Raw genomic sequence first — 22,136 nt, 5'->3', positions numbered from 1 at the left:
CAGTTGAAGGTAACTTGTGGTGTTCCTCAGGGCTCTGTGCTGGGCCCTAAATTATTTATATTATATATAAATGACATATGTAGCATTTCCAAACTGTTAAAATGTGTATTGTTTGCTGATGATACCACTCAGTACTGCTCAGGTAAAAACCTAGAACAGCTTCTGACTACAGCGGAAAAGGAGTTAAATATATTTAAAAAACTGGTTTGATGTAAATAAGTTATCATTAAATATAAAGAAAACAAAAGTGATTATTTTTGGCACTAGACAAATGAAAAATGTATCTAAAATCAGGGTTAATGGAATTGGAATTGAAAGAGTGTACGAAAATAAATTCCTTGGAGTGATAATTGATGATAAGCTGAGTTGGAAGTCTCATATAAACCACGTGAAAACAAAAATGTCAAAAACCATTGCTATTCTCTATAAAACAAAGCATGTCCTGAACAAAAAATCATTATACACACTTTATTGTACTCTGTTGCTTCCATATATGACTTACTGTCTGGAGATATGGGGTAATGCATATAAAACGAACACTCTTCCTATTTTCAAGTTACAAAAAAGAGCTATAAGAATTATAAACCAATCAAACTATATAGAACCAACTAACCTTTTGTTTAATAATCTGAATACCCTGAAATTTTATGATTTAGTTGAATATAAAATGGCACAGATAATGTATAAAGCACAAAATAACTTGCTTTGCCCCAGTACTCAGAAGCTGTTCAAAGTCAGAGAAAGTCAATATGACTTAAGGGGAACAGATTTCTTTAAAAAAAAAACAAGATGAGGACAAATATAAAGCAGAGATGTGTTTCTATTAGAGGAGTTAACCTGTGGAATAGTTATGACAGTGATTTTAAAAGGTGTAGTTCATTTTCCTTGTTTAAAAATAGAGTATTAGAAAAATATATAAATCAAGAATGAAAAGAGCGAAAAAAAAGTTTTTAAAACACATTTAATATCTCTTGACCTTTTGAAGGGGTCTGGATCCCTAGTTTGGTTCCACTGAGTGTTGACAAACTTCTGTTCAGGTTTGTAGCCACCAGTTTTTGAACACCTGTTTTTTAAGCCTTAAGTTTTGACACTAGACATGGATCTGACTTTGAAACCATATGGTTACTGATTGATGAGTTGTAATTGATAAGCCAGACCACAAGATATTTACTGAGAGCTTAATAATGTATGGTTTGTTATCTCACAGTGCATAACCTTGGAGGATTACAACCACGACTACAAACACTTCAAGCTGGCAAAGTTGGCTAGTGGCAGGATTGCAAGGATACCAGAGGCACTAAAAGGAACGTTTACAAGGTGGGACTAAGACCTGCTGTGATGTATGGTTTGGAGACAGTGGCACTGCCAGGAAGCAGAGCTGAGGATGTAAGATTCCCATCAGAAGGGACAAGAATGACAGACATGAACCAGTCCCTAGGGCTGCGAGAGTGGGGCCTTATCCACTTGACCTTAAATTAGTATCGTGATTCTCAGTCCCTCCAAGTTTGCTCCAAAACGCAGGGTTGGTTGGAGGAAGGGTTGAAGCAATCACTGAAGACCTCACGGGATCGTCATTTCAAAAAGCTCCCACAGAGAAATGTGCTGACACACTAGCAAAAAGATTTATTTGTCAGTTATGTCAAAATAATTTTACATTGTGGACACATACAGCCCACTTTTTACTTTAAGTGGGCCAGACCTGTGATTTTAAGGTTTTGTTCCTGATAACCAAAAAGAAATGAATGAGAGCAAATTACATTTTGTGAGCACCAGCCTTGCTTCTAGACTCACTATAATAGGGAGCTAATTAGTAGCCCTTTGACTTGTTCTCTTGGCAGGCGTGAATAATGACACGAATAAAGGCGTACCAGGTTACAGCTGTGCTTTTCCTGCTTCCATATGTCAGACTGTCGTAATAAAAAAGTCTATTGTGCAGGCTAAGTGCGAGACACGAGTCATATTTATAACCCTGACGTCCATATATCTACTCACTCGTAATTAAGCTCAACAAGATGTGAAACTAACTATAGAATCCATGTGTGAGGTCATTTGATTAATGCGCTCCATTAATTAACCCTGGCACAGTGTGAAGCAGATATGGAAAAAAAGAAAGGAAAAAATACTGCACTCCAATTTTTTGTCTTCACATCTGTGAAGCTTTAGTGGAAAATATCCCACAAGGCAACATGAAAAGAGTAGTTTTCTTCTCTGGAGTGTTTTTATTTTCTTCTTGGATTTGGTGGAACTTAAGTTGCATTGAGAATGTGCAAATTTGCAAACAAATCACAAAATCAGATGAAACGGATGAAGAGATATTTACACAGAAAATGATTTCCCTCTATCAACACATGCATTATTTATAAGCTCTCAGATCCACACTCTCACTGACGGCCTTATCCGAACAGTAGCTTTACTCTGACTCGTGGATATTGCAAAAGTCGATTTGCACCGAAGTTATTTGTCTGGAGGATTTATGTGACACATAAGCAAACCGACTTTATACATGTGGCTTCAGTAAAACTTTAATGTTACATCAAAATAAAAGAGCACTTTAGGTTTGACAATTAGTGTATTTACATTAAAAAAAATTTTTTTAGTCATAAACATGAGTACCAGGTAAAAAACATCTTCCTGTTTTCCCTTTACAACACGTTGAGGACGTCTGCAGTCTGGTGCTCCAGCAGGGAGTAGCGGTTCTGCTCCTCAGCAACAACCTTAATGGATGCCCCTTGACTGGGTGAGCGGCTGGAGAAGCCGGGTGGAGTCATGCCGCTTGGGTTCCTCTGTTCCCGAGTTGCGTTGGGGAGAGCGGGACTGTGCCGCCGGCCGTCCAGACCCAGATGTGTGCTGATCTGAGACGAACGAAGGCTCCTCATTTGGCCTCTAGCACGCATCTCATAGAGCTCCACTGAGGTTTTCTTGTACCTGGAGGAAATACGGGGTGATTAATTTCACTACTAAACTCAAGCGCGAGTGAAAACAGACCAGGTATGCGGGAGAAAGGAAAACATAAGCTTCATATCACATAAAGTTTATTGTGTTCATCTGGACGCTGAGATTTCAGACAGATAAAGGCTTTTAGTCTGAGCTGACTGCAGGTTTCCCCACTGTATCAACAGTATATTTACATAATTAATGATACTGGCACCACTGACTAACTAACAATGGGCTGTGAGGTCAGTGTGAGGTCAGTTTCATGATCATGATTACCCCAACTGGTTGCAGCAGATGGCTGCCCCTCCCTGAGCCTGGTTCTGCTGGAGGTTTTCTTCCTGTTAAAAGGGAGTTTTTCCTTCCCACTGTCGCCAAAGTGCTTGCTCATAGGGGGTCATTTGATTATTGGGTTTTTCTCTGTATGTAATATTGTAGGGTCTACCTTAAAATATAAAGCGCCTTGAGGTGACTGTTGTGTGATTTTGCATTATATAAATAAAAACAAATTAAATCATTGAAATGCAGATTTTCCTTGTCTAGTATGGGGTGAACCTGTGACCTTGGCATTATTAGCACCACACTCTAACCATCTGAGCCAACCGGCTGGAATCCCTATGAGCAAAAATGTCCTAAGAAAATGTCCCCCATGCCATTACACCACCACTCCCAAGATCAATTGTTGATATAAAGCAGGATGAATTCATTTATTCATACTGTTTTCGTCAGATTCTAAACTGAAATAGACTCATCCGACCACGGAATATGTTTCCAGATATCTATTGTCCAATTTTGGTGAGCCCCTGTGATCAGTGTTGCCAACTCCTCAGTAAGGAAAATTGCTATTGGCTGTCCTAAAAGTCGCTAGAAGTCGCTAAATGACATCATCGCCTAATTTCCATAATTGGTCATGCTAATCTAATTGTAACCTATGTTGTTGGAGAGAGAAATAACATCGTGGAAGAGACATAAAGTGAGTAAAAAACGTCCTAAATGCATTTAGAGTTTATTTAGAACTAAAAATCAAATTTCTTTTAGCAATTATTGTTTTTTTTAATGTCACTATTCCAACCCTGCTCCTTTACCCGGGCTTGGACCGGCAAAAGTGACCCGAAATAGGCACTCTGGTGGAGTTACTTTGTGTGTGTGTGTTTATAAGTAGTGTTAAACCTTGTGATCCACAAAACAGCATAAGAGTAAAAGAGTAAAAGAAGAACTGACTGCGTTACAGCACCCGCTGCTTGTTGAGAGTAAAAGCGATACGCGCTTTCACGTCTTTTTTTTAGTAAGGGGTCTGAAAACTCGCTAAATATAGCGACAAAGTCGCTAAGTTGGCAACACTGCCTGTGATGCACGATGTATCATCTTAATTTCCCTCACAGGGGTCATTCAGGCACCACCAACAGGTCTGATTTAAATTGTGGCTGCTTTGTCCTGCTGTTTCCTCCCTAATCTTTAATATAAGTGTAGATAATGTAAACGCAGAAGGACTCACATTTTCAGCAGTAAAGAAGACAGGACCACTGAAACTGATGAGGCGGCCATTGCAGCTGAGCCCATCCAGGGTTGGAGCACCAGGCCAACGGGCATGAACACACCTACGACCAACAGTTCACATTTGAGAAAGAGGCACCTCAATGTCATCCACAATGTGCCAGGATAAGAATAATTTCTGATTTCATTTTGGATTTTGGTTTCCCAAAATATCGAGCTTGCACGTTCACCTTGACTAGAGTCCGTTATTGGTTCAGGATTTTACTGTAGCTCTCACCTGCAGCAATTGGTATTCCAACAAGATTGTAGAAGAGAGCAAAGACAAAGTTGATCCTTATCCGACGCACCGTCTTCTTGGACAGCTCGATGCTGGCCACCACATCTAGCAGGTCATTCTGCAGAGCGCGAAAAGCTTCAAGTGAGACAGTTTAAACGAGCCAATGTATCTGCACACAGACTATCTGCCACCTACTCGGATCAAGACAATGTCAGCCGCCTCAATAGCCACATCGGTGCCTGTCCCGATTGCGATGCCGACGTCGGCACGGGCGAGGGCGGGGGAGTCGTTCACGCCATCTCCCACCATGGCCACCCTCAGGCCTCGTTTCTGCAGCTCCTGGACTTTTGCCACCTTGTGTGATGGCAGCACTTCTGCAAATACCTTTCTGATCCCCACCTGCAGCCAATCAAACGCTTTGATTACATGTTAAACATTCAGGTAGATTTTAAGAGTGTGCAAGTGTTACCTGTGCTGCTATGGCTTTAGCTGTGCGCCTGTTGTCTCCCGTCATCATCACCACCTCAATGCCCATAGTGTTCAGTGTATGCACTGCTAATGCTGACTCTGCTTTCACCGTGTCTGCGATGGCTAACATTGCACACAAAACACCTACACACACACACACACACACACACACACACACACACACACACACACACACACACACAAACAGCATAAGATGAAGTTTAAATGTGGCACCAAAGCCACAAAGAAAACCTTGATTTCCCCTCACCATCTATAGCCACCAGTATGGCTGTCTGCCCTTTGGTTTCGTGGCTCGACATCGCGGCATCCACATCTGCTCCTATGTGGTGGCCATTCCTCCTCATCCACTCTCTGTTTCCAATCAGGACAGAATAAAACAGCCCTTCAGCTGGAAATAGAAGAATGTGATTAAAAACAATGACTGCTTACAGTTACACCTCACTAGCACCAGGTTGGACGCTCTTTGCCTTCAGAACTGCCGTGATTCTTCATGGCATAGATTCAACAAGTTTCTGAATGGTACTCTTTGTGGTTCTCTGTAAACCTTAAATATGGTGATGTGGGAAATATCTGAAAAACTCAGACCAAAAATCATGCCACGTTCAAAGTCACTTAATCACTTCCAAACTCTGATGCTCAATTTGAACTTCAGCAGGTCACTTGTTAACATCGCTGCCAACTGAACATGCATAGCTTGAAAAAACAAAACAAAAAAGCTAGCCAGTGTCTGGGCTCTACAAAGAACTCTTCGTTGTGATTCTGTGGCCAGTATGGGGCTTGAACCCATGACCTTGGCGTTATTAGCACCACGCTCTGACGATCTGAGCTAACTGGCCTACACAGCGGTTTCCTGAGGGGTTTAACACTGTCTATTAATTTTAATTAATAGACAAATGCTTCACTACTATAAACTTCAATAGAATATTCTGGTATCTGTACTTGAGTAGTTTTTTTCTGACAACTTTACTCCCTACATTTAAAAATATATATCTGTACTTTATACTCCTTACGTTTTCAAAAGGGGTCCATGAATTTATACTCGGGGGTGAAACATTTCTTTAAGTGACCGGTTATTACAAATTACCTAACAACTATACACTGTGTAAGATAAAGACAGTATAAACAGTTTAGTGTCAGTGTAGAGGATGGACATTAGCCATGATAGCTGTGAAACATCTGCTGAAACATCTTGTTGAATTCAGTTATGTGCATCTGCAAAGAGCAGCAGGTCAGCTGATTACAGCCTGTACACTAAGAAAATCTACTGAAGCTCATATTAGAAATTATTGTGAGTTGTGATTCTATTCCCCACACTGAGCCACTACAACCAATTTCAGGTTTCCCCACCTGCTAAATCCCGGTGCAATCCTTGACTGTTCTCATTTTCCTGTTTATGTGTGGAGCCAAAGGCACCCTCTACAATGTAGGCAACAGAAAAAAGTTTTGTTTTTTTCATTCACTTTCACTGCAGGGGACCTACATAACAGATCACACTGAGTATATTCATTTAAATTCAAATAATTTTTGAATTCTTGTGTACTAATGTTATTTTATTATTATATTAACACAGCACATGGTTCAGTTACCTCTGTACAAAAGTGGTTAATAGACTACTTTTTACTTTTAGTACATTTCAGAGCCTGTACTTTTATACTTTTACTTGAGTAATAAAGTTGCTTTAGTACTTCAACTTTTACTGGAGTATTTTTAACCCAGGTATTTGTACTTCTACTTAACTAAAAAAATCTGTACTTTTGCCACCTCTGCTTTGAATAAAGTTTACAGTTACAGTTTTTTTCTGACCTGCAGAGGTGGACTCTCCTGCAGGCAGCATGCTGCTTTCTTCAATAGTAGCCCCCGGCAGCAGGAATCGCTCCTCGCTCGGCTGCAGCAGCAGATGTTCCACGCTGGACACCCGGCAGCTGATCCCACAGCCGGACACGGCCTGGAAGTCCTGGCAGCACCCGAGGACATCGGAGCCCAGCTCCTGTCAGAAAGTTGATAGAAAGTCAGTAAAGTTTTCTCCTGAACAAAAAGGCAGGCATAAATAGACCTCTCACCTGTTTGCAGTATTTGGCAACTGCTATGCCTAGCGGGTGCTCGCTGCTGGCCTCGGCGGTACCCACCACTGCCAGGATCTTCCTCAGGGGCATGCGGGCCACTTCCCACAACACCAGGACTCGAGTCACCCGCGGCACGCCGTTTGTAATAGTGCCAGTTTTATCAAACATCACCACACTGATCTGATTGAGACACATAGAGGTCAGTGTCAGGTTTAAAAGGGTTTCTAAGAGGTGCCTTATTACACTCTGAGCACTGCACTCTAAACATTCCTTCTCAAGATCACTTGATATTATTATTTATTCGATTTTTATAATGTATTTATTTACTTGTTTTTTTTATTTATAACATATTTGATCTCTGGTTGGAGGGGCCCATTTCTGCCTCAGGTCCCAACAGATGCTAGAATCGCCCCTGGCTGTAATCAAGCAGCAATGCCACATGGTGTCACCAGTTAATTAGAATAGAGGCCGACGCAAATATTAAAGTGAAATGTTACATTTCTGTGGTTGTTCCAGCTCTTTTCTCTTTCATTTATTCGCTCATTACAGACATATTTTCTTTCTACCCGCTTCAGTGTTTCGGCAGTTTTTAAAAAAAAGCATTAAATGAATCGTAAGGGTCTCGCCTTATGTGCCATCTCCAGCGGCTCGCCTCCTTTAATGAGGATGCCGTTCTGAGCGCCGACCCCCGTGCCAACCATGACCGCCGTCGGAGTTGCCAGCCCCAGAGAGCAGGGGCAGGCGATGGAGAGAACGGTGATGGACGCCTGGAAGGCGAAGCGGATGATGACCTCTGCCTTGGAGATGCTCTGGTTGTAACCCTTTGAGGAGGAGAGTGGTGTGATCAGGCTACAGCTGTTTTTATTCACACACAAGTCGTCTGCATGCACACTTACCGGGAAGTTCTCCTTCACAATGTCGAAGTTGACAAAGCCAATGGCCAGCCACACTATCAGTGTTAACAGGGACACGATAACAATGAAGGGCACGAAGTAGCCACTGAGTCTATCTGCAAACTGCTGGATGGGGGCCTGAGGAGGAGAAGGGAAAGCAAAATTAGGAGTGTCCTGTACATTAAGAACAGTGAGTGACCTTTAAAGGCAACAAGTGGCCAGTATGGGGGTTGAACTCATGACCTTGACGTTATTAGCAACACAGTCTAATCGGCTGAGCTAATTGGGCAACTGGAAGACAAAGCAAAACGTCTAAATGTGGAAAAGTCTAAATGACAAAGGAATCCAAAATTTTTATCCTTACTTATTCACGCAGAACCAGGGGCAAAATACAACATAGTTTAGTGTTAACAGTCTCTTTTTGTGAACACTCTCTTTTGAGTGTACAGTGTCTGCACACCTCGGTAGCAGTAAGCACTGCCTTTATCATAACTACACTGTAAAAACTCAGCAACAAGAACTTTTCAACCATGCAGGACTTCCAGCCCTCCAAGAGCAGGTTCTTTATGGAACTTTATGCATTTGCCATGCTGTCCACATAACAGCCAATCGTATTACAGTAAATTTATCACTGTTAGACAACCATACGAACTGAAACGTGACCTTGGTTTCTTGGTTCATCTCTTGAGTTGGGAGCTTGCTTGAATGATTCATAGTAGAGTGTTAAGTGGCTTAACAAACAAAAATAATAAATTAAAAATTTCCTTTAAAAATGCTCAGGTACAAGGACTGGACTGAAAATGAGTCCAAAGAAACAGTTTAAAGAGCTTCAGAAAGCTGGAGAACTATTGTTCAAGAAAGTCTGTAAGCTATTAAGGGACTGCTGCAAATATTCCATTTGTGTCATCCGATCATATAAAAACAGTCCAAAATGCGGCGGCCCGCCTCCTGACTGGTACCAGGAAATTTTGCCATATTACTCCTGTCCTAGCTAGCCTGCATTGGCTGCCCATAAAGTACCGTATTCAATTTAAAATATTACTCCTTACGTTCAAAACTATTAATGAATTAGCGCCAAGTTATCTTAGTGAACTTCTCAGGCCACATATTCCTGCTAGAACACTTAGATCTGCTACTCAACTACTTCTGACACAACCTAGATCTCGGCTGAAGTCTCGGGGTGACCGTGTGTTTGCTCTGGCTGCCCCGGTACTGTGGAATAACCTCCCTCTTGCTATCCACGCCTCTGATTCTATTGCACTGTTTAAATCACGACTAAAGACCCACTTATTCAATTTTGCCTTTCCTTCTAGTTAACATGTCACACTATGCAGGGATAGCTCAGTAGGTAGAGTGGTTGCCCCATGATCGGAAGGTCGGGGGTTTGATTCCCCTTAACAGCTACCCTGAGGTACCCCTGAGCAAGGTACCGTCCCTACACACTGCTCCCCGGGCGCCCAATGGCTGCTCACTGCTTCACTGAGTGAATGGGTTAAATGCAGAGAGCAATTTCCCCACGGGGCTCAATAAAGTACAATAATGTACACACCTTCTTTCTTCTTATGCACTTTTATGCTCATTTAATTCCTTGTTTGTTCTGTATCTGCTGCTTCTCCTATGTATCAGTGACAGTTATCTGCTTGCATACCTAGTACTTGCTTTGGTCATCTTTCTATTTCCATTATCTTCCTTTTATTCTCTATGTTACTTGTTAAGCACCTTGGTATAAGCTTGGTTTTAAGTGTGCTTTATAAATAAAGTTTATTATCACTGTCATTATTATTAAACACATGTGAGTAACCTTATAGTTTAAAATTGTGATTTTTATAGCTTACCTTAGAGGTCTGTGCCTCTTCGACCAGTTTGACTATTTGTGACAGTGTTGTTTCAGTACCGACGTGAGTGGCCTCCACCAGAAGGGCACCGTGAGCGTTAATGGAGCCGGCAATCACCAAACTGCCCACCTTCTTACTAACGGGCATTGGCTCACCTGACAGAAAGAGAGGGAAAAAAATTGCATCAAGTGACTAAATGATGGTGTCACAGTCATCTTCTGCCTTTTGTGTAACTGTGGTTTGTTTCTGCTCCAGAGGTCCTTTCAGAGGCTCAACTGCTCAACCACTCTCTGCTGGATCACTGGCTTTCACCCCTTCTTCTTCATCCACCAATCACCTACCAGCTGTAATTAAGAACTGGCTTTCTCGAGCACTCTTGCTTGTTACAGCAGTCCAAAGTTGTGGCCTCAGACTCATGAAATTTTGATATTTCTGATTAATTTCCCTTTATCTTTTTATGTCAGTATTCTTAGTTCTTTTTTTTTCTAGTTCTGGTTCCTAATAAATTGGTATAAAATCAGATTCTTTGATTTTCAATAGGTTGAATCTAAAAAATGCTAGATGATTCTTTTTATTGAAATGAATGTTTTTTCAAACCTGCATGCAAAAAAAATTTTACCTACACAAACCAGACATCTCTGATTACATTTATAAGACTTTATAACTTAATTACACAAATGTAACCTCTGGGACTAAAGATCTGCAATGCATGCCACTTGTTCTGCCACACAGAGACGGAAAACTCACAGAAATTAATTCTAAATTTGGCTTAAGATGCCTGAAATCCACATTCAAAGCCAAGGATTCGCATCATTCACTCCCTCCTACCTGTAATCAAGGACTCATCTGCCATGGAGTTCCCTTCAATCACTTTCCCATCGACTGGGAACTTCCCTCCAGGAACAACCTTCACAATATCGCCCCTCTGAACGAGCTCCACCAGCACCTGCTCCTCACTGAGGCATAAAAATATTTTTACAGACACACACGTCATGTACCACAGAGGTGATGGTTTTATTTATTTATCTTACATGTCTCACCTGATGATGGATTTGTCAGATCCCAACGTGACCACAGTGGCATCGGTGGCTTGAAGTGACATTAATTTGGCCAAAGCCTCTGAGGTTTTACTCTAAGACAGTAGAAACAGCACAGGAGAATGTATCGTTACAGTCTTAAAACAAAGATGTACTGCACTAATGGTATGACCTCATACACTCTCATGTCTACTAAGTATGAGCGTTTTGAATTGCTACAGTCACATGGTTGTATAGTTACCGTGGAAATGTGAGAATTTGTATGTATCTAGGTTATATCTGCATAAAGTAGTTTTGCAAGAAAATCTGTGTTCCCAGATTTTCACAAGTGTGCCGCTGAGATGGTGACAGAAGAAAGTTCATGCTCTCCTGCTGGTAAATATGCGTATAATGAATGGGCCTTCTCTCACTGGTGTTAAAACACCTGCTGCTAGTGTCCCACTACAAAGACAGGAAATTAATCTACAGCATTTCATTTCTGAGACGGTTCATATAACAATGTTTTAGTTTCTTTGTGTTTTTGTCCAAGCCAGAGTACAGAAGCTTATGATGAATCATCCATCCATCCATTCGCTTCCGCTTATCCTTTTTCAGGGTCGCGGGGGGCGCTGGAGCCTATCCCAGCTGTCATAGGGCGAAAGGCGGGGTACACCCTGGACAGGTCGCCAGGCTAACACACAGGGACAGACAACCATTCACACTCACATTCACACCTAGTGGCAATTTGGATTATCCAATTAACCTATCCCCACAAGCTGCATGTCTTTGGACGGTGGGAGGAAGCCGGAGTACCCGGAGGGAACCCACGCAAACACGGGAGAACATGCAAACTCCACACAGAAAGACCCCGGCCTGATGGTGGAATTGAACTCAGGACCTTCTTGCTGTGAGGTAACAGTGCTAACCACCGTGCCACCGTGCTGCCCGTGTTAGTAATAATTTCACATATGCAGATGTAAGTTCATGAGGAAAAAACAGCACAAGAGAAAACCTGGCAAAAATGTGGGGGAAAATGGGAAATTTAGCAGAAAAACATGAAGATTTATTTGTCAATTTATGATCTGTCACATTTGTAAGAACAAAATTTAAATTAATGACTAATTTTTTTTTCAAAATATAAATAAATATCAAACTTTATGATAAAGATGTCAAATTTATAGAAGGGGGAAACCTTTTAAAATCTGAGGGAAAAAACAATCGAAACAATTGTCAATTTTCACTGGCCAACTTTCGGGAAAAAAAAGAAAATCTATTAGTAAAACAGCTGTAAAATTTGCCAAAGCTTTACAAAAATAAATAAATACATTTAAAAGTAAAACACTGGCAAGAGTGAGAGTTAAAGTTAACAATCAGCAAATTTCCCATAAAAATAGTAAATTTGTGAGAAAATACTGTCAAGTTTATAAGGACAAAATTGTATAAGAAATAAACTGTTAACATTTAAAGGACAATTGTTAAACTTGGATAAACTTTATGAGAACACAGTGTCGGAGATCCTGGCACAATTCTGTGCTGGGACTTTTAGATGTCTGAAACTCACGTAATGCAATGGTTGCAACAAAAATCTGTCAAAATTACTAGAAAAAATATTAACATTGCAAAGAAAAACTAATTAGGAGAATGATACATTTGGCAAAATTTTCAAAACTTATTTTGAAAAGAGCATCAAAATAGCAAGAAAAAAAGATTTATAACAAAAACATGGCAAATTTACTAGAAATTGCAAATTTCGAAGAAAAAACTAAAATTCACAGGAAAGAATAGAAAATTTACAAGTAAAATATTGGCGAACTTAAAAGAAAAGATTGGTAACCAGTGGGTGAGGTCATGGTGGCTAGCCATCATCAGAAGCCAGCGAAGTACTAATAGTAAATAGTAATAGTAATAACTCTGTTACAGCTATTATTTGAGTACTGCACAAGATAATAAAAACATGCACTGCAGATATAAAATGCAAGCAACTTCATCATCAAATTGAATGCAGTCCTGTGATTGTGATGTAGCATCAGCTGATGTTCAGTTAATCATTGTCTAGCACAATAAAAACATCAGCCCTCTGAAGAGTCATTAAAATATGGCAATAAAAGCCTGGAGAAAAAACAAACATGCTGCCTAATGCAAACAGTGCAAGTTTGAATTAGGTCATATATAAGCAACTGTAGTGAGCTGATTCCAAGAATCAGCAGTGATTTGACAGTTTATAGTTTCCTAGAATTAGGCCTCATAAACCTGGTTTTCTTTTTATTTTACCTTTGCGATGTGTTCCAGCCATCGTCCCAAAGCGATGAACACAAAGAGCATGGGTGGAGTGTCGAAAAAGGTCACAGGGCTCTGGCTGGCCTGCTCCGCCATGGCCACGATGAGGACCACGCAGGAATAGATGTAGGCAATGGAGGTGGCTAACACAATTAGCACATCCATGTTGGCAGTGCGATGTTTTAGCGAGCGGTAGGCCTGAATGTAAAAGTATCGACCTCCAAAGATCTGCATCAAGGAAGACACAAAGATCTAGTGAGGGGAAGGATTCATGCTCCACCGTGAGTCATACACTTTTACCATCCTTAGCAAAGAAAACGCACTCATGTGTGATTAAAGGTTTAGCTCAGATTGTGCTTCCTCACCTGGACAGGTGTGCAGAGCACAAAGAAAAGCAGGTTAAGGATGGAGAGGCCCGGAAGTACATTCTGCTCGGTGGGCATGGAGCCCCCGTGTTCTTGGTGTAGGTTGTCCATCACCATCATGTAGATCATGAGACCCATCACAGGCAAGCCAAAGACCAGGCTCAACAGAAATGTGTTCTTCCACCTGCAAAAACCAGGCAGACATGTCTATTGTGAAAAAAACATTCATCCTTTGCACTGATTTCTTGTACTGCTAGTCATTTTTATGGAAAAATTTAGCGGTAAGCTAATAATCTGACGCCTTTTTTAGCTGCACATGTTCCCCTGGTGGCCAACCGGAGAAGGGCCGATAATTTCAAATTGCCTGACAACTGTATACAGTCTAGTATAGTGACAGTGTAGGGGATGGAAAATCAGTCATGATAGCTGTGAAAAATCTGCTGACATCTTGTTGAATTCAGTGATCTAAATTCACAAAAAGCAGCAAGTCAGCTGAACGCAGCCTGTACACTAAGAAAATCTAGTTTTACCACCTCTGGTCTTGCACCTCTCATATATAGCTAAGGGCAGAAACAGTCCATCTGTATGACATTTAAGGAAAAGTGAAAGTTGGTACAAGTACTAATTAATAAAAATGTAAACTCTGACCTAAATCTAAAAAGCCTTTTCCAGTAGTGAAAGAAAGTGTAGTGAGGGATTGTGGGTTTAAGCATGACCTGGGGTATCAATATATGGATCAAAACCACCATGTGCTGGTTATAACTCTCCACCTGTCAACGGCATACTCTCAGGGTTTAATTGTTAGAAAATTGTTAATTGTTAAAAAGTTAGCATCCATTTAAAAATAAGAACTGTAAACCAGATACTTGCTGTCGAATTTCTTCTTTGTGATCGAGGTTGTTTTTGAAGCCCGCCTGCTCCAGCCTGGCCTCAAATCCAAGACCCTGAAATGAGGAGAAACTCCAAGGTGTGAAATTGCATGTGTAAAAAATTGTAGGTTTAAGATAGCTTTTAAAAGTCCTGTGATAAACACCTGGATGAGCTTGATAATATCCCGAGGTCCGAGCACCTCTGGGTCAAACTCAACCTGAGCTTTGTTGGTTGCCAGTGCGACCGAAGCCATGAGGATCCCTCTGGTTAAGTTGAGCTTGGACTCGATGTTGTGGACACATGATGCGCACGTCATGCCTGTTATCTGCATGTGAAATACATGTGATGTGGAATTTGCACAAAATTCTGCATTATATGGTGTCCCGCAGACTTACAGTGAGGTCCAGCTTTCCATGTGCTACTGCATTATCCTCAATCACTTTGGCACCAAAGCCCAAGTCTTTGATGAGCTCAGTCACTGCAGTAGCATCCAGGACATGTGAATCATACTTCACCTCCGCCTTACCGGCCATTAGCGACACCAACACTGAGAGGATTCCTGGTTAATAAACACAGTACACTTTATCAACAATCTTCATCTCAGTTCAAATGCCTCATCCCTGGAAGTCGCTCACCTCTGTGTTTGAGCAGGTTCCTCTCGATGTTGGACACACAGGAGGCACAGGTCATCCCCGTAACGCAGATGAAGCATTTCTGTGCTTTTATCTCAGGCGAACTTGCAGATGGTGCATGTGAACCCGTCCCATTGCTGACTACAGGCCTGTTTGTCGACATGTCAGAAAGTCCAAAGCTTACAGGCTGGGACTTTTCATGACTCTGAACACTCTTTATAGGTTCTGAAAGGACAAAAAAATATGGAGGCGCCATATAAGTTTGTAGCTCTACAGATTTATGAGGCTCAACTTAGAATCTTCAATCACCATAGTCCAACTAGAAATTTTAAAAACTCATCCTATTCTCTTCCTGAAGGGAGGGAGGATATAATCGCTTTCATTTATTTTTTTGTCTGTTTGTTAGCAGTGTGGCAACCAGAGTTTTCGAATTTTTGTGATGGTAGATAGCAATAACCAATAGATACCAATAACAGCTCAAGGTGATTTAATTTTCAAGAAAATCGGTCAAAGTCAAGGTCATACCAGATGTGAAAGTTAGTAAAATCTTTATATCACCCATAATTTTTCAGATTTCACAGCAATATACTAGGCCCTGTGGGACATGAGTACCTAGGTTGGCTAAGTATTTAACATTGACATTTATTGTTTAAGGTCAAAGTTGACCTTGGAAAAAACACTTCAAGGAATAATATCAAGTAATATATCCTGTGAAAAGGCCTGGAGAGGCATCACAGTGACGCCATAAAGTTTTGCAAAATCACACATGCATGAATATATCTTAAAATGTCAAACTTTCACAGCTTATAGAAGACAAGGGTAAAGATATAAAACTTTAGTATGTAATGCTTCAAGGTCAACGGTCAGGTTCACACAAATTAGGAAAAAGCCTTATTTTCCATGGGTCATCTCCAAACTTTAAAGCAATAGGAACATAAGTTACTTGTTTGCTTGAACTCTTTAAAACATTGTATGCCTTCACAGTGAAACAAATGGATTAATGGATTGGATAACATGGTAGGAACTAACAACTCGGTCGTCAGAGAACATCTGCAGGTGGCATGATTCCCTGTTGTACTGGAAATATAAGGCGCACAAAGTAAACAGGAATGATTTTTGATTGTTTAATTCTCATATAGCTTCAAAGCACAGAATTGGAAACGAGCATGAATGGCATTTCTAAAGCAAGCTGGATTTATTTTATTTTTTTTACTTTAAGTCCACAATCTTCTCCCACACCTTCTGCTAAACAGATAATGCAGAAGAGAAAATAACCAAGCATTTGCTTAGTTTGAGAAATTTGGATAGACTTTTTTACAGCTCACTGGCATATGATATACAACCACATGACATATAACTTCTATCCCAATAAGAGGCCAATAGAGGCCAATAAAACCTGACACTGAGAGCTGAGCAAGATAAAGAGAAATTAAAGAATTTGTTCATAATCTGCCTGCATTAATCCCTCATCTTGGCAGGCTGTTTCTGCAATTAAAGCCCTGGTAAGGATAAGGGCTCTCAGAGTTTCACTGAGGAGTACAGTTGTCTGGTTCCCAGAGTAACCGTTGAGTTTCTGGTTTACTCTAAACAACATACCTCTTCTAAGAAACCCTTTAGATAGCATGTACACGATTTTACGGTTAATGGCAGACATTTCCTAAATGAAAGCAAACCCCTCCAAGGACATCAAACAATGAGTGCTTTTATACCTCGGGTGTAAAAACTAGTTCAAAGATACTTGAGTTCCCAACTCACTCCTTGCCTGACAGAAATAGCAGATGAAGAGATGAGGTGCCACTGAGGCATGAGAGTTGTTTTTCATGTTCATCCCATTGGTCTGTGTATGCCTTTAATAATAATAATAATAATTATTATTATTATTATTATTATTATTATTATTATTATTATTATTATTATTATTATTATTATTATTATATTGCATAAAATGTAGACTTTACTTTTTTACTTTTTACCTCTTGTTTCTGTCTTGCCCTGACACCTGAGATCAGCCAATACAGCAGTGGGCCATAACAAATTAAAAATTGGTCAGATGATCCAGCTGTGCTACTGTTCTTGCATCTCTGGTGAGAGGCACTGAGACCAGATGAGAGGATTTGGGGAAATGATGTACAAACTCAGAAATGGAAAGATAGGGATAGGGAAAAAATGCACCAACCTGTGCCAAATTCTACCCAAAATAAATTAAAATGCACAACTTCTTGTCCAAGCCTGATCAGCTGGAGTCAAGCTAACACCTGCTACCATGTGAACTAATGGGTAAGGTATCTAGTTCCTGAGTGTTTGTGTCCCTTTATGTTGGAGAAGTTCTGGGATCTTTAGGTTGTAATCTGGACCAAGTGCTGCGGAGCTCAAGTAAGATGTTAAAGAAAAACAGGATGGCAAAAACAAATGCTAACTGTTCCCTGGATGTTCAGTCAGTTGTCACCCTCACTATTTATTAAGATTTGACACACTGAAAAAGAAAACTGAAATAATCCTAAAATAATATTTGTTTTAAAAGCTTCATTAAGCAAACATTTATTTTTGTTACCTACCTTTAAGTGAGGCGTCAAAGCCCATGTCCTCAATAGCTGCCCTGAGCTTCTCTGGCTCTGTCAAATAGGGATCAAAGGTTATTGTTCCCTTTTCCGCCTCCAGGGACACCGCTATGAACTGCACTCCAGTCATCTGAGAGATCCTCCCTTCTATTGTCTGCACACAAGAGCTGCAAGTCATCCCTCCAATCAAAATGGTTACAGTCTGGGTGGAGGCATCCACCTCCTTTTTCTGCCAGAAACTTAAATCTTCTACTGATGGGTCCTCAGATAACAAAGCAGTATCAAAGCCCATGTCCTCAATTTTGTCTCTCAGCTCTTCATGTGTGACTAGAAGAGGCTGAAAAACAATCAGCGCTGCTTTGTCCTGAAGAGACACCTGAATATGTGAAACCCCCTGCAGCTCCCCGATCTGTCCCTGAATGGACCGCACACAGGACTGGCAGTGCATACCATCCACCCTGATCTGCACCACAGACTCCACGCTGTATCCCAAGGTCTGTAGTTCCAGGGCGATCTCTTTGGTTGGAATAACTGAAGCATCATAGTCCACCTTGGCCAAACTGTTGGGTACAGACCATGTGACAGAAATTATTCCATTCAGGCTGCAGATTCTGGTTTGGATGATGTGGACCTCATGCTCAGAGGTGATCCGCTGAAGTTTAAAAGCTGCTCTTGAGGCAGCTTTAGGTGGAGGGCAGAGCTCAGTCTGGCTCCCATACTCGTAGGCCAGGTTTTCAAAGCCTTGTTTCTCAATGTCATGGTCATTCTCCTGGAAGGACAACAGAGGAGCATATCAATTCAGCATTTTTTTTATTTTTGGAAATGTAGGGACAATAATTATTACAATTTATCTTAAAATTACAATATCTTAGGTCATATTTTAAGAATAAAGGCCGTCTTTACAGAATGCTATCATTAAGATATGTAGTAAGACAGAAGGCTAAGATCCAGAAACCGTAGTATAAGGTAATTCTATCAGGCTTCTGCTATTTGACGTCTGTGAGCATCAGAACTGGAAAATCACAGCAACTCTGACCTAAATTATTCAGATGACACAAAGCTCTACATATAAGCGTCACCACACATTTAAAATCCCCTAAAAAAGTGCTTTGCACATATCAGTTATATATATATATATATATATATATATATATGGTGCTGTTAAGAGAACAGCACCACCAAGGCTGGAGACGGAGCAATACTGGAAGAGCATATGGGAGAAGGATGCAACCCATAACGGCAATGCTCAGTGGCTAGAGGATCTGAGGGCAGACCACAGCGACCTCCCTGAACAGGGTCCAGTAACCATCACAGTGGCAGATATCCAAGAAAGGGTCTCCAGTATGAAGAGTTGGACAGCACCAGGGCCCAACATGGTTCACGCCTACTGGCTGAAGAAGCTGACTGCACTCCACGAGCGTCTGGCAGCACAAATGAACCAGCTGCTAGTTAACGAGAGACACCCGGAATGGCTAACCGAAGGTCGGACGGTCCTGATCCCCAAGGACCCCAAGAAGGGACCGGTCCCCTCCAACTACCGACCAATAACCTGCCTCAGTACTACATGGAAGCTCCTGTCAGGCATCATATCGGCTAAGATGAACAGGCACATGGGTCAATACATGAGCGGGACACAGAAAGGAATTGGCAAGAATACCAGAGGCGCAAAACACCAGCTACTGGTAGACAGAACAATCAGCCGAGACTGCAAGACCAGACTGACCAACCTGTGCACTGCCTGGATTGATTACAAGAAGGCCTATGACTCAATGCCCCACAGCTGGATACTGGAATGCCTAGAATTGTACAAGATCAATGGGACCCTAAGAGCCTTCATCAGGAACTCAATGGGGATGTGGCGTACAACACTAGAGGCCAACTCCAAGCCCATAGCACAAGTCACCATCAAGTGCGGGATCTACCAAGGAGATGCTCTGTCCCCACTGCTGTTCTGCATAGGCCTGAACCCCCTCAGTGAGATCATTAACAAGACTGGCTACGGATACCGACTACGGAACGGAGCAGTTGTCAGCCACCTCCTGTACATGGATGACATCAAGCTGTATGCCAAGAGTGAACGAGACATCGATTCACTGATCCACACTACCAGGCTATACAGCAATGACATTGGAATGTTGTTCGGACTGGAGAAGTGTAGTCGGATGGTAACAAAGAGAGGGAAGGTAGTCAGAACTGAGGGGATTGAACTACCAGAAGGCAACATTGCAGACATAGAGGACAGTTACAAGTACTTGGGGATCCCGCAGGCAAATGGGAACCATGAAGAGGCCGCTAGAAAAGCTGCAACCACCAAGTACCTGCAGAGGGTCAGGCAAGTCCTGAGGAGTCAGCTGAATGGTAAGAACAAGATCCGGGCCATCAACACGTACGCCCTGCCCGTGATCAGGTACCCTGCTGGGGTAATAGGCTGGCCAAAGGAGGAGATAGAAGCCACTGACATAAAGACAAGAAAGCTCCTTACCATGCATGGAGGGTTTCACCCCAAGTCCAGCACCCTGAGGCTGTACGCTAAGCGGAAGGAAGGGGGCCGGGGACTGGTGAGTGTCAGCACCACAGTCCAGGATGAGACAACGAACATCCAAGAATACATTGGGAAGATGGCCCCAACTGACCGAGTGCTCAGTGAATACCTCAGGCAGCAGAAACCCAAGAAAGAGGAGGGAGACGAGGAACCATCATGGAAGGACAGGCCCCTGCACGGTATGTACCACCGGCAGATAGAGGAGGTGGCTGATATCCAGAAATCCTACCAGTGGCTGGACAAAGCTGGACTGAAAGACAGCACAGAGGCACTAATCATGGCAGCACAAGAACAAGCTATGAGCACAAGATCCATAGAGGCTGGGGTCTATCACACCAGGCAAGACCCCAGGTGCAGGCTGTGTAAAGATGCCCCAGAGACAATCCAGCACATAACAGCAGGGTGCAAGATGCTAGCAGGCAAGGCATACATGGAACGCCATAACCAAGTGGCCGGCATAGTGTACAGGAACATCTGTGCCGAGTATAACCTGGAAGTCCCGAGGTCAAAATGGGAGATGCCCCCAAGGGTGGTGGAGAATGACCGAGCTAAGATCCTGTGGGACTTCCAGATACAGACGGACAAAATGGTGGTGGCTAACCAACCGGACATAGTGGTGGTAGACAAACAGAAGAAGACGGCCGTAGTGATCGATGTAGCGGTTCCGAATGACAGCAATATCAGGAAGAAGGAACACGAGAAGCTGGAGAAATACCAAGGGCTCAGAGAAGAGCTCGAGAGGATGTGGAGGGTGAAGGTAACGGTGGTCCCCGTGGTAATCGGAGCACTAGGTGCGGTGACTCCCAAGCTAGGCGAGTGGCTCCAGCAGATCCCGGGAACAACATCGGAGATCTCTGTCCAGAAGAGCGCAGTCCTGGGAACAGCTAAGATACTGCGCAGGACCCTCAAGCTCCCAGGCCTCTGGTAGAGGACCCGAGCTTGAAGGATAAACCGCCCGCAGGGGCGTGCTGGGTGTTTTTTTTTTATATATATATATATATATATATATATATATATATATATATATATATATATATTTTAATGCTACTGCAAATAACCACAAACCCACAATCCCTGGCTTACTTTGTCCATTAGATCACTGGGGCCACACATTAAGCCACATTGCTGGGCATTGTTCAGTACACAGCTTATACATTGCAGAATGTGGGGAAATACCAACTGTTTTCCAACTGTCATGAGATTCTTGTTGGAACTTGTCTTGTTGTTCTTTCTCGGGATATAGATTTTCTCAGATAAAGTGAACTCATCAAGTATTTAATAAGTATTAACCACATTATATTAAGCTGCATTTTGCATTTGGTTTGTTGACATGCCACATTTATGTTGAATTCCTTGGTGCTTCATGTTGCATATTCATGTTGCTGTTGTGACTGTATTAGTGGCTCAAGAACAAAGACTTCACAAGACCTCAAATACACTTGTAAGTATGACAACCCTGTTTCTGCTAGTCTTTTAAGTCCTCAGCTGAGAAACAACATGAATTTTTACTTAGCTTTACAGTTCCTAAAGCCAGCCACTGTTTAATCCTATGAAAAGCCCCTGTCTGACCCCAGTAAGCTAACAGAAATCATTTACAGGGTAAGACCCTAAAAGCAAAGTTTTATTTATATGAGTTTGACTAAAAGCCTTGAACCCTGACCTGGTGTATTTTGTACTTTTTTAACTACAATCTTAACATTGTAGTGAAAACCAACAACCACAGAATTAATTTGTAGTCCTATTGTTAGTCACGTTGTGCATTCAGATTGTGGCCATGTCAGAAAAGAGTCAACAACTTTCCAAAAGCAAATATGTGAGTCAATGTTTAATCCTGGGTGAATTGGCTTCTTTACACAGAAAACTGCTTTAAAATACACGTTTTTGGTACCTCTCA

At 41.8% G+C, this 22,136-nt stretch overlaps 1 protein-coding gene and 1 non-coding gene across 3 annotated transcripts in view; both read right to left on the bottom strand.

The window, feature by feature from the left end:
• Nucleotides 1-2,181: 2,181 nt before the first annotated feature.
• LOC146641982 (copper-transporting ATPase 2-like) overlaps nucleotides 2,182-22,136 on the bottom strand; it is a 46,918-nt gene continuing 26,963 nt past the window's right edge. For both annotated transcript variants that reach the window (XM_085398144.1, XM_085398145.1), the window contains exons 2-21: nucleotides 17,698-18,469; nucleotides 15,146-15,367; nucleotides 14,906-15,069; nucleotides 14,674-14,835; nucleotides 14,511-14,584; nucleotides 13,641-13,824; nucleotides 13,270-13,503; nucleotides 11,023-11,114; nucleotides 10,811-10,938; nucleotides 9,983-10,137; nucleotides 8,151-8,285; nucleotides 7,881-8,075; nucleotides 7,252-7,434; nucleotides 6,995-7,178; nucleotides 5,439-5,579; nucleotides 5,172-5,314; nucleotides 4,898-5,101; nucleotides 4,703-4,820; nucleotides 4,427-4,529; nucleotides 2,182-2,925 (exon numbers count right to left, since the gene is read on the bottom strand). In XM_085398144.1, coding sequence (XP_085254270.1) covers nucleotides 2,643-2,925; nucleotides 4,427-4,529; nucleotides 4,703-4,820; nucleotides 4,898-5,101; nucleotides 5,172-5,314; nucleotides 5,439-5,579; nucleotides 6,995-7,178; nucleotides 7,252-7,434; nucleotides 7,881-8,075; nucleotides 8,151-8,285; nucleotides 9,983-10,137; nucleotides 10,811-10,938; nucleotides 11,023-11,114; nucleotides 13,270-13,503; nucleotides 13,641-13,824; nucleotides 14,511-14,584; nucleotides 14,674-14,835; nucleotides 14,906-15,069; nucleotides 15,146-15,367; nucleotides 17,698-18,469 — 3,876 coding nt within the window. In that variant the 3' untranslated portion in view covers nucleotides 2,182-2,642. The remainder of the gene's footprint in view (nucleotides 2,926-4,426; nucleotides 4,530-4,702; nucleotides 4,821-4,897; nucleotides 5,102-5,171; nucleotides 5,315-5,438; nucleotides 5,580-6,994; nucleotides 7,179-7,251; nucleotides 7,435-7,880; nucleotides 8,076-8,150; nucleotides 8,286-9,982; nucleotides 10,138-10,810; nucleotides 10,939-11,022; nucleotides 11,115-13,269; nucleotides 13,504-13,640; nucleotides 13,825-14,510; nucleotides 14,585-14,673; nucleotides 14,836-14,905; nucleotides 15,070-15,145; nucleotides 15,368-17,697; nucleotides 18,470-22,136) is intronic.
• Nucleotides 5,954-6,027, bottom strand: trnai-aau (transfer RNA isoleucine (anticodon AAU)). The gene has a single exon. It is a non-coding gene; the product is annotated as a tRNA-Ile (tRNA).

This window comes from Rhamphochromis longiceps, linkage group LG23 (genome assembly GCF_057381845.1).
Source record: "Rhamphochromis longiceps isolate RC_006_pf linkage group LG23, R_longiceps_female_GT1.1, whole genome shotgun sequence".
Lineage (NCBI taxonomy): Eukaryota > Metazoa > Chordata > Actinopteri > Cichliformes > Cichlidae > Rhamphochromis > Rhamphochromis longiceps.
This window is presented reverse-complemented; position numbering and strand designations above follow the sequence as displayed.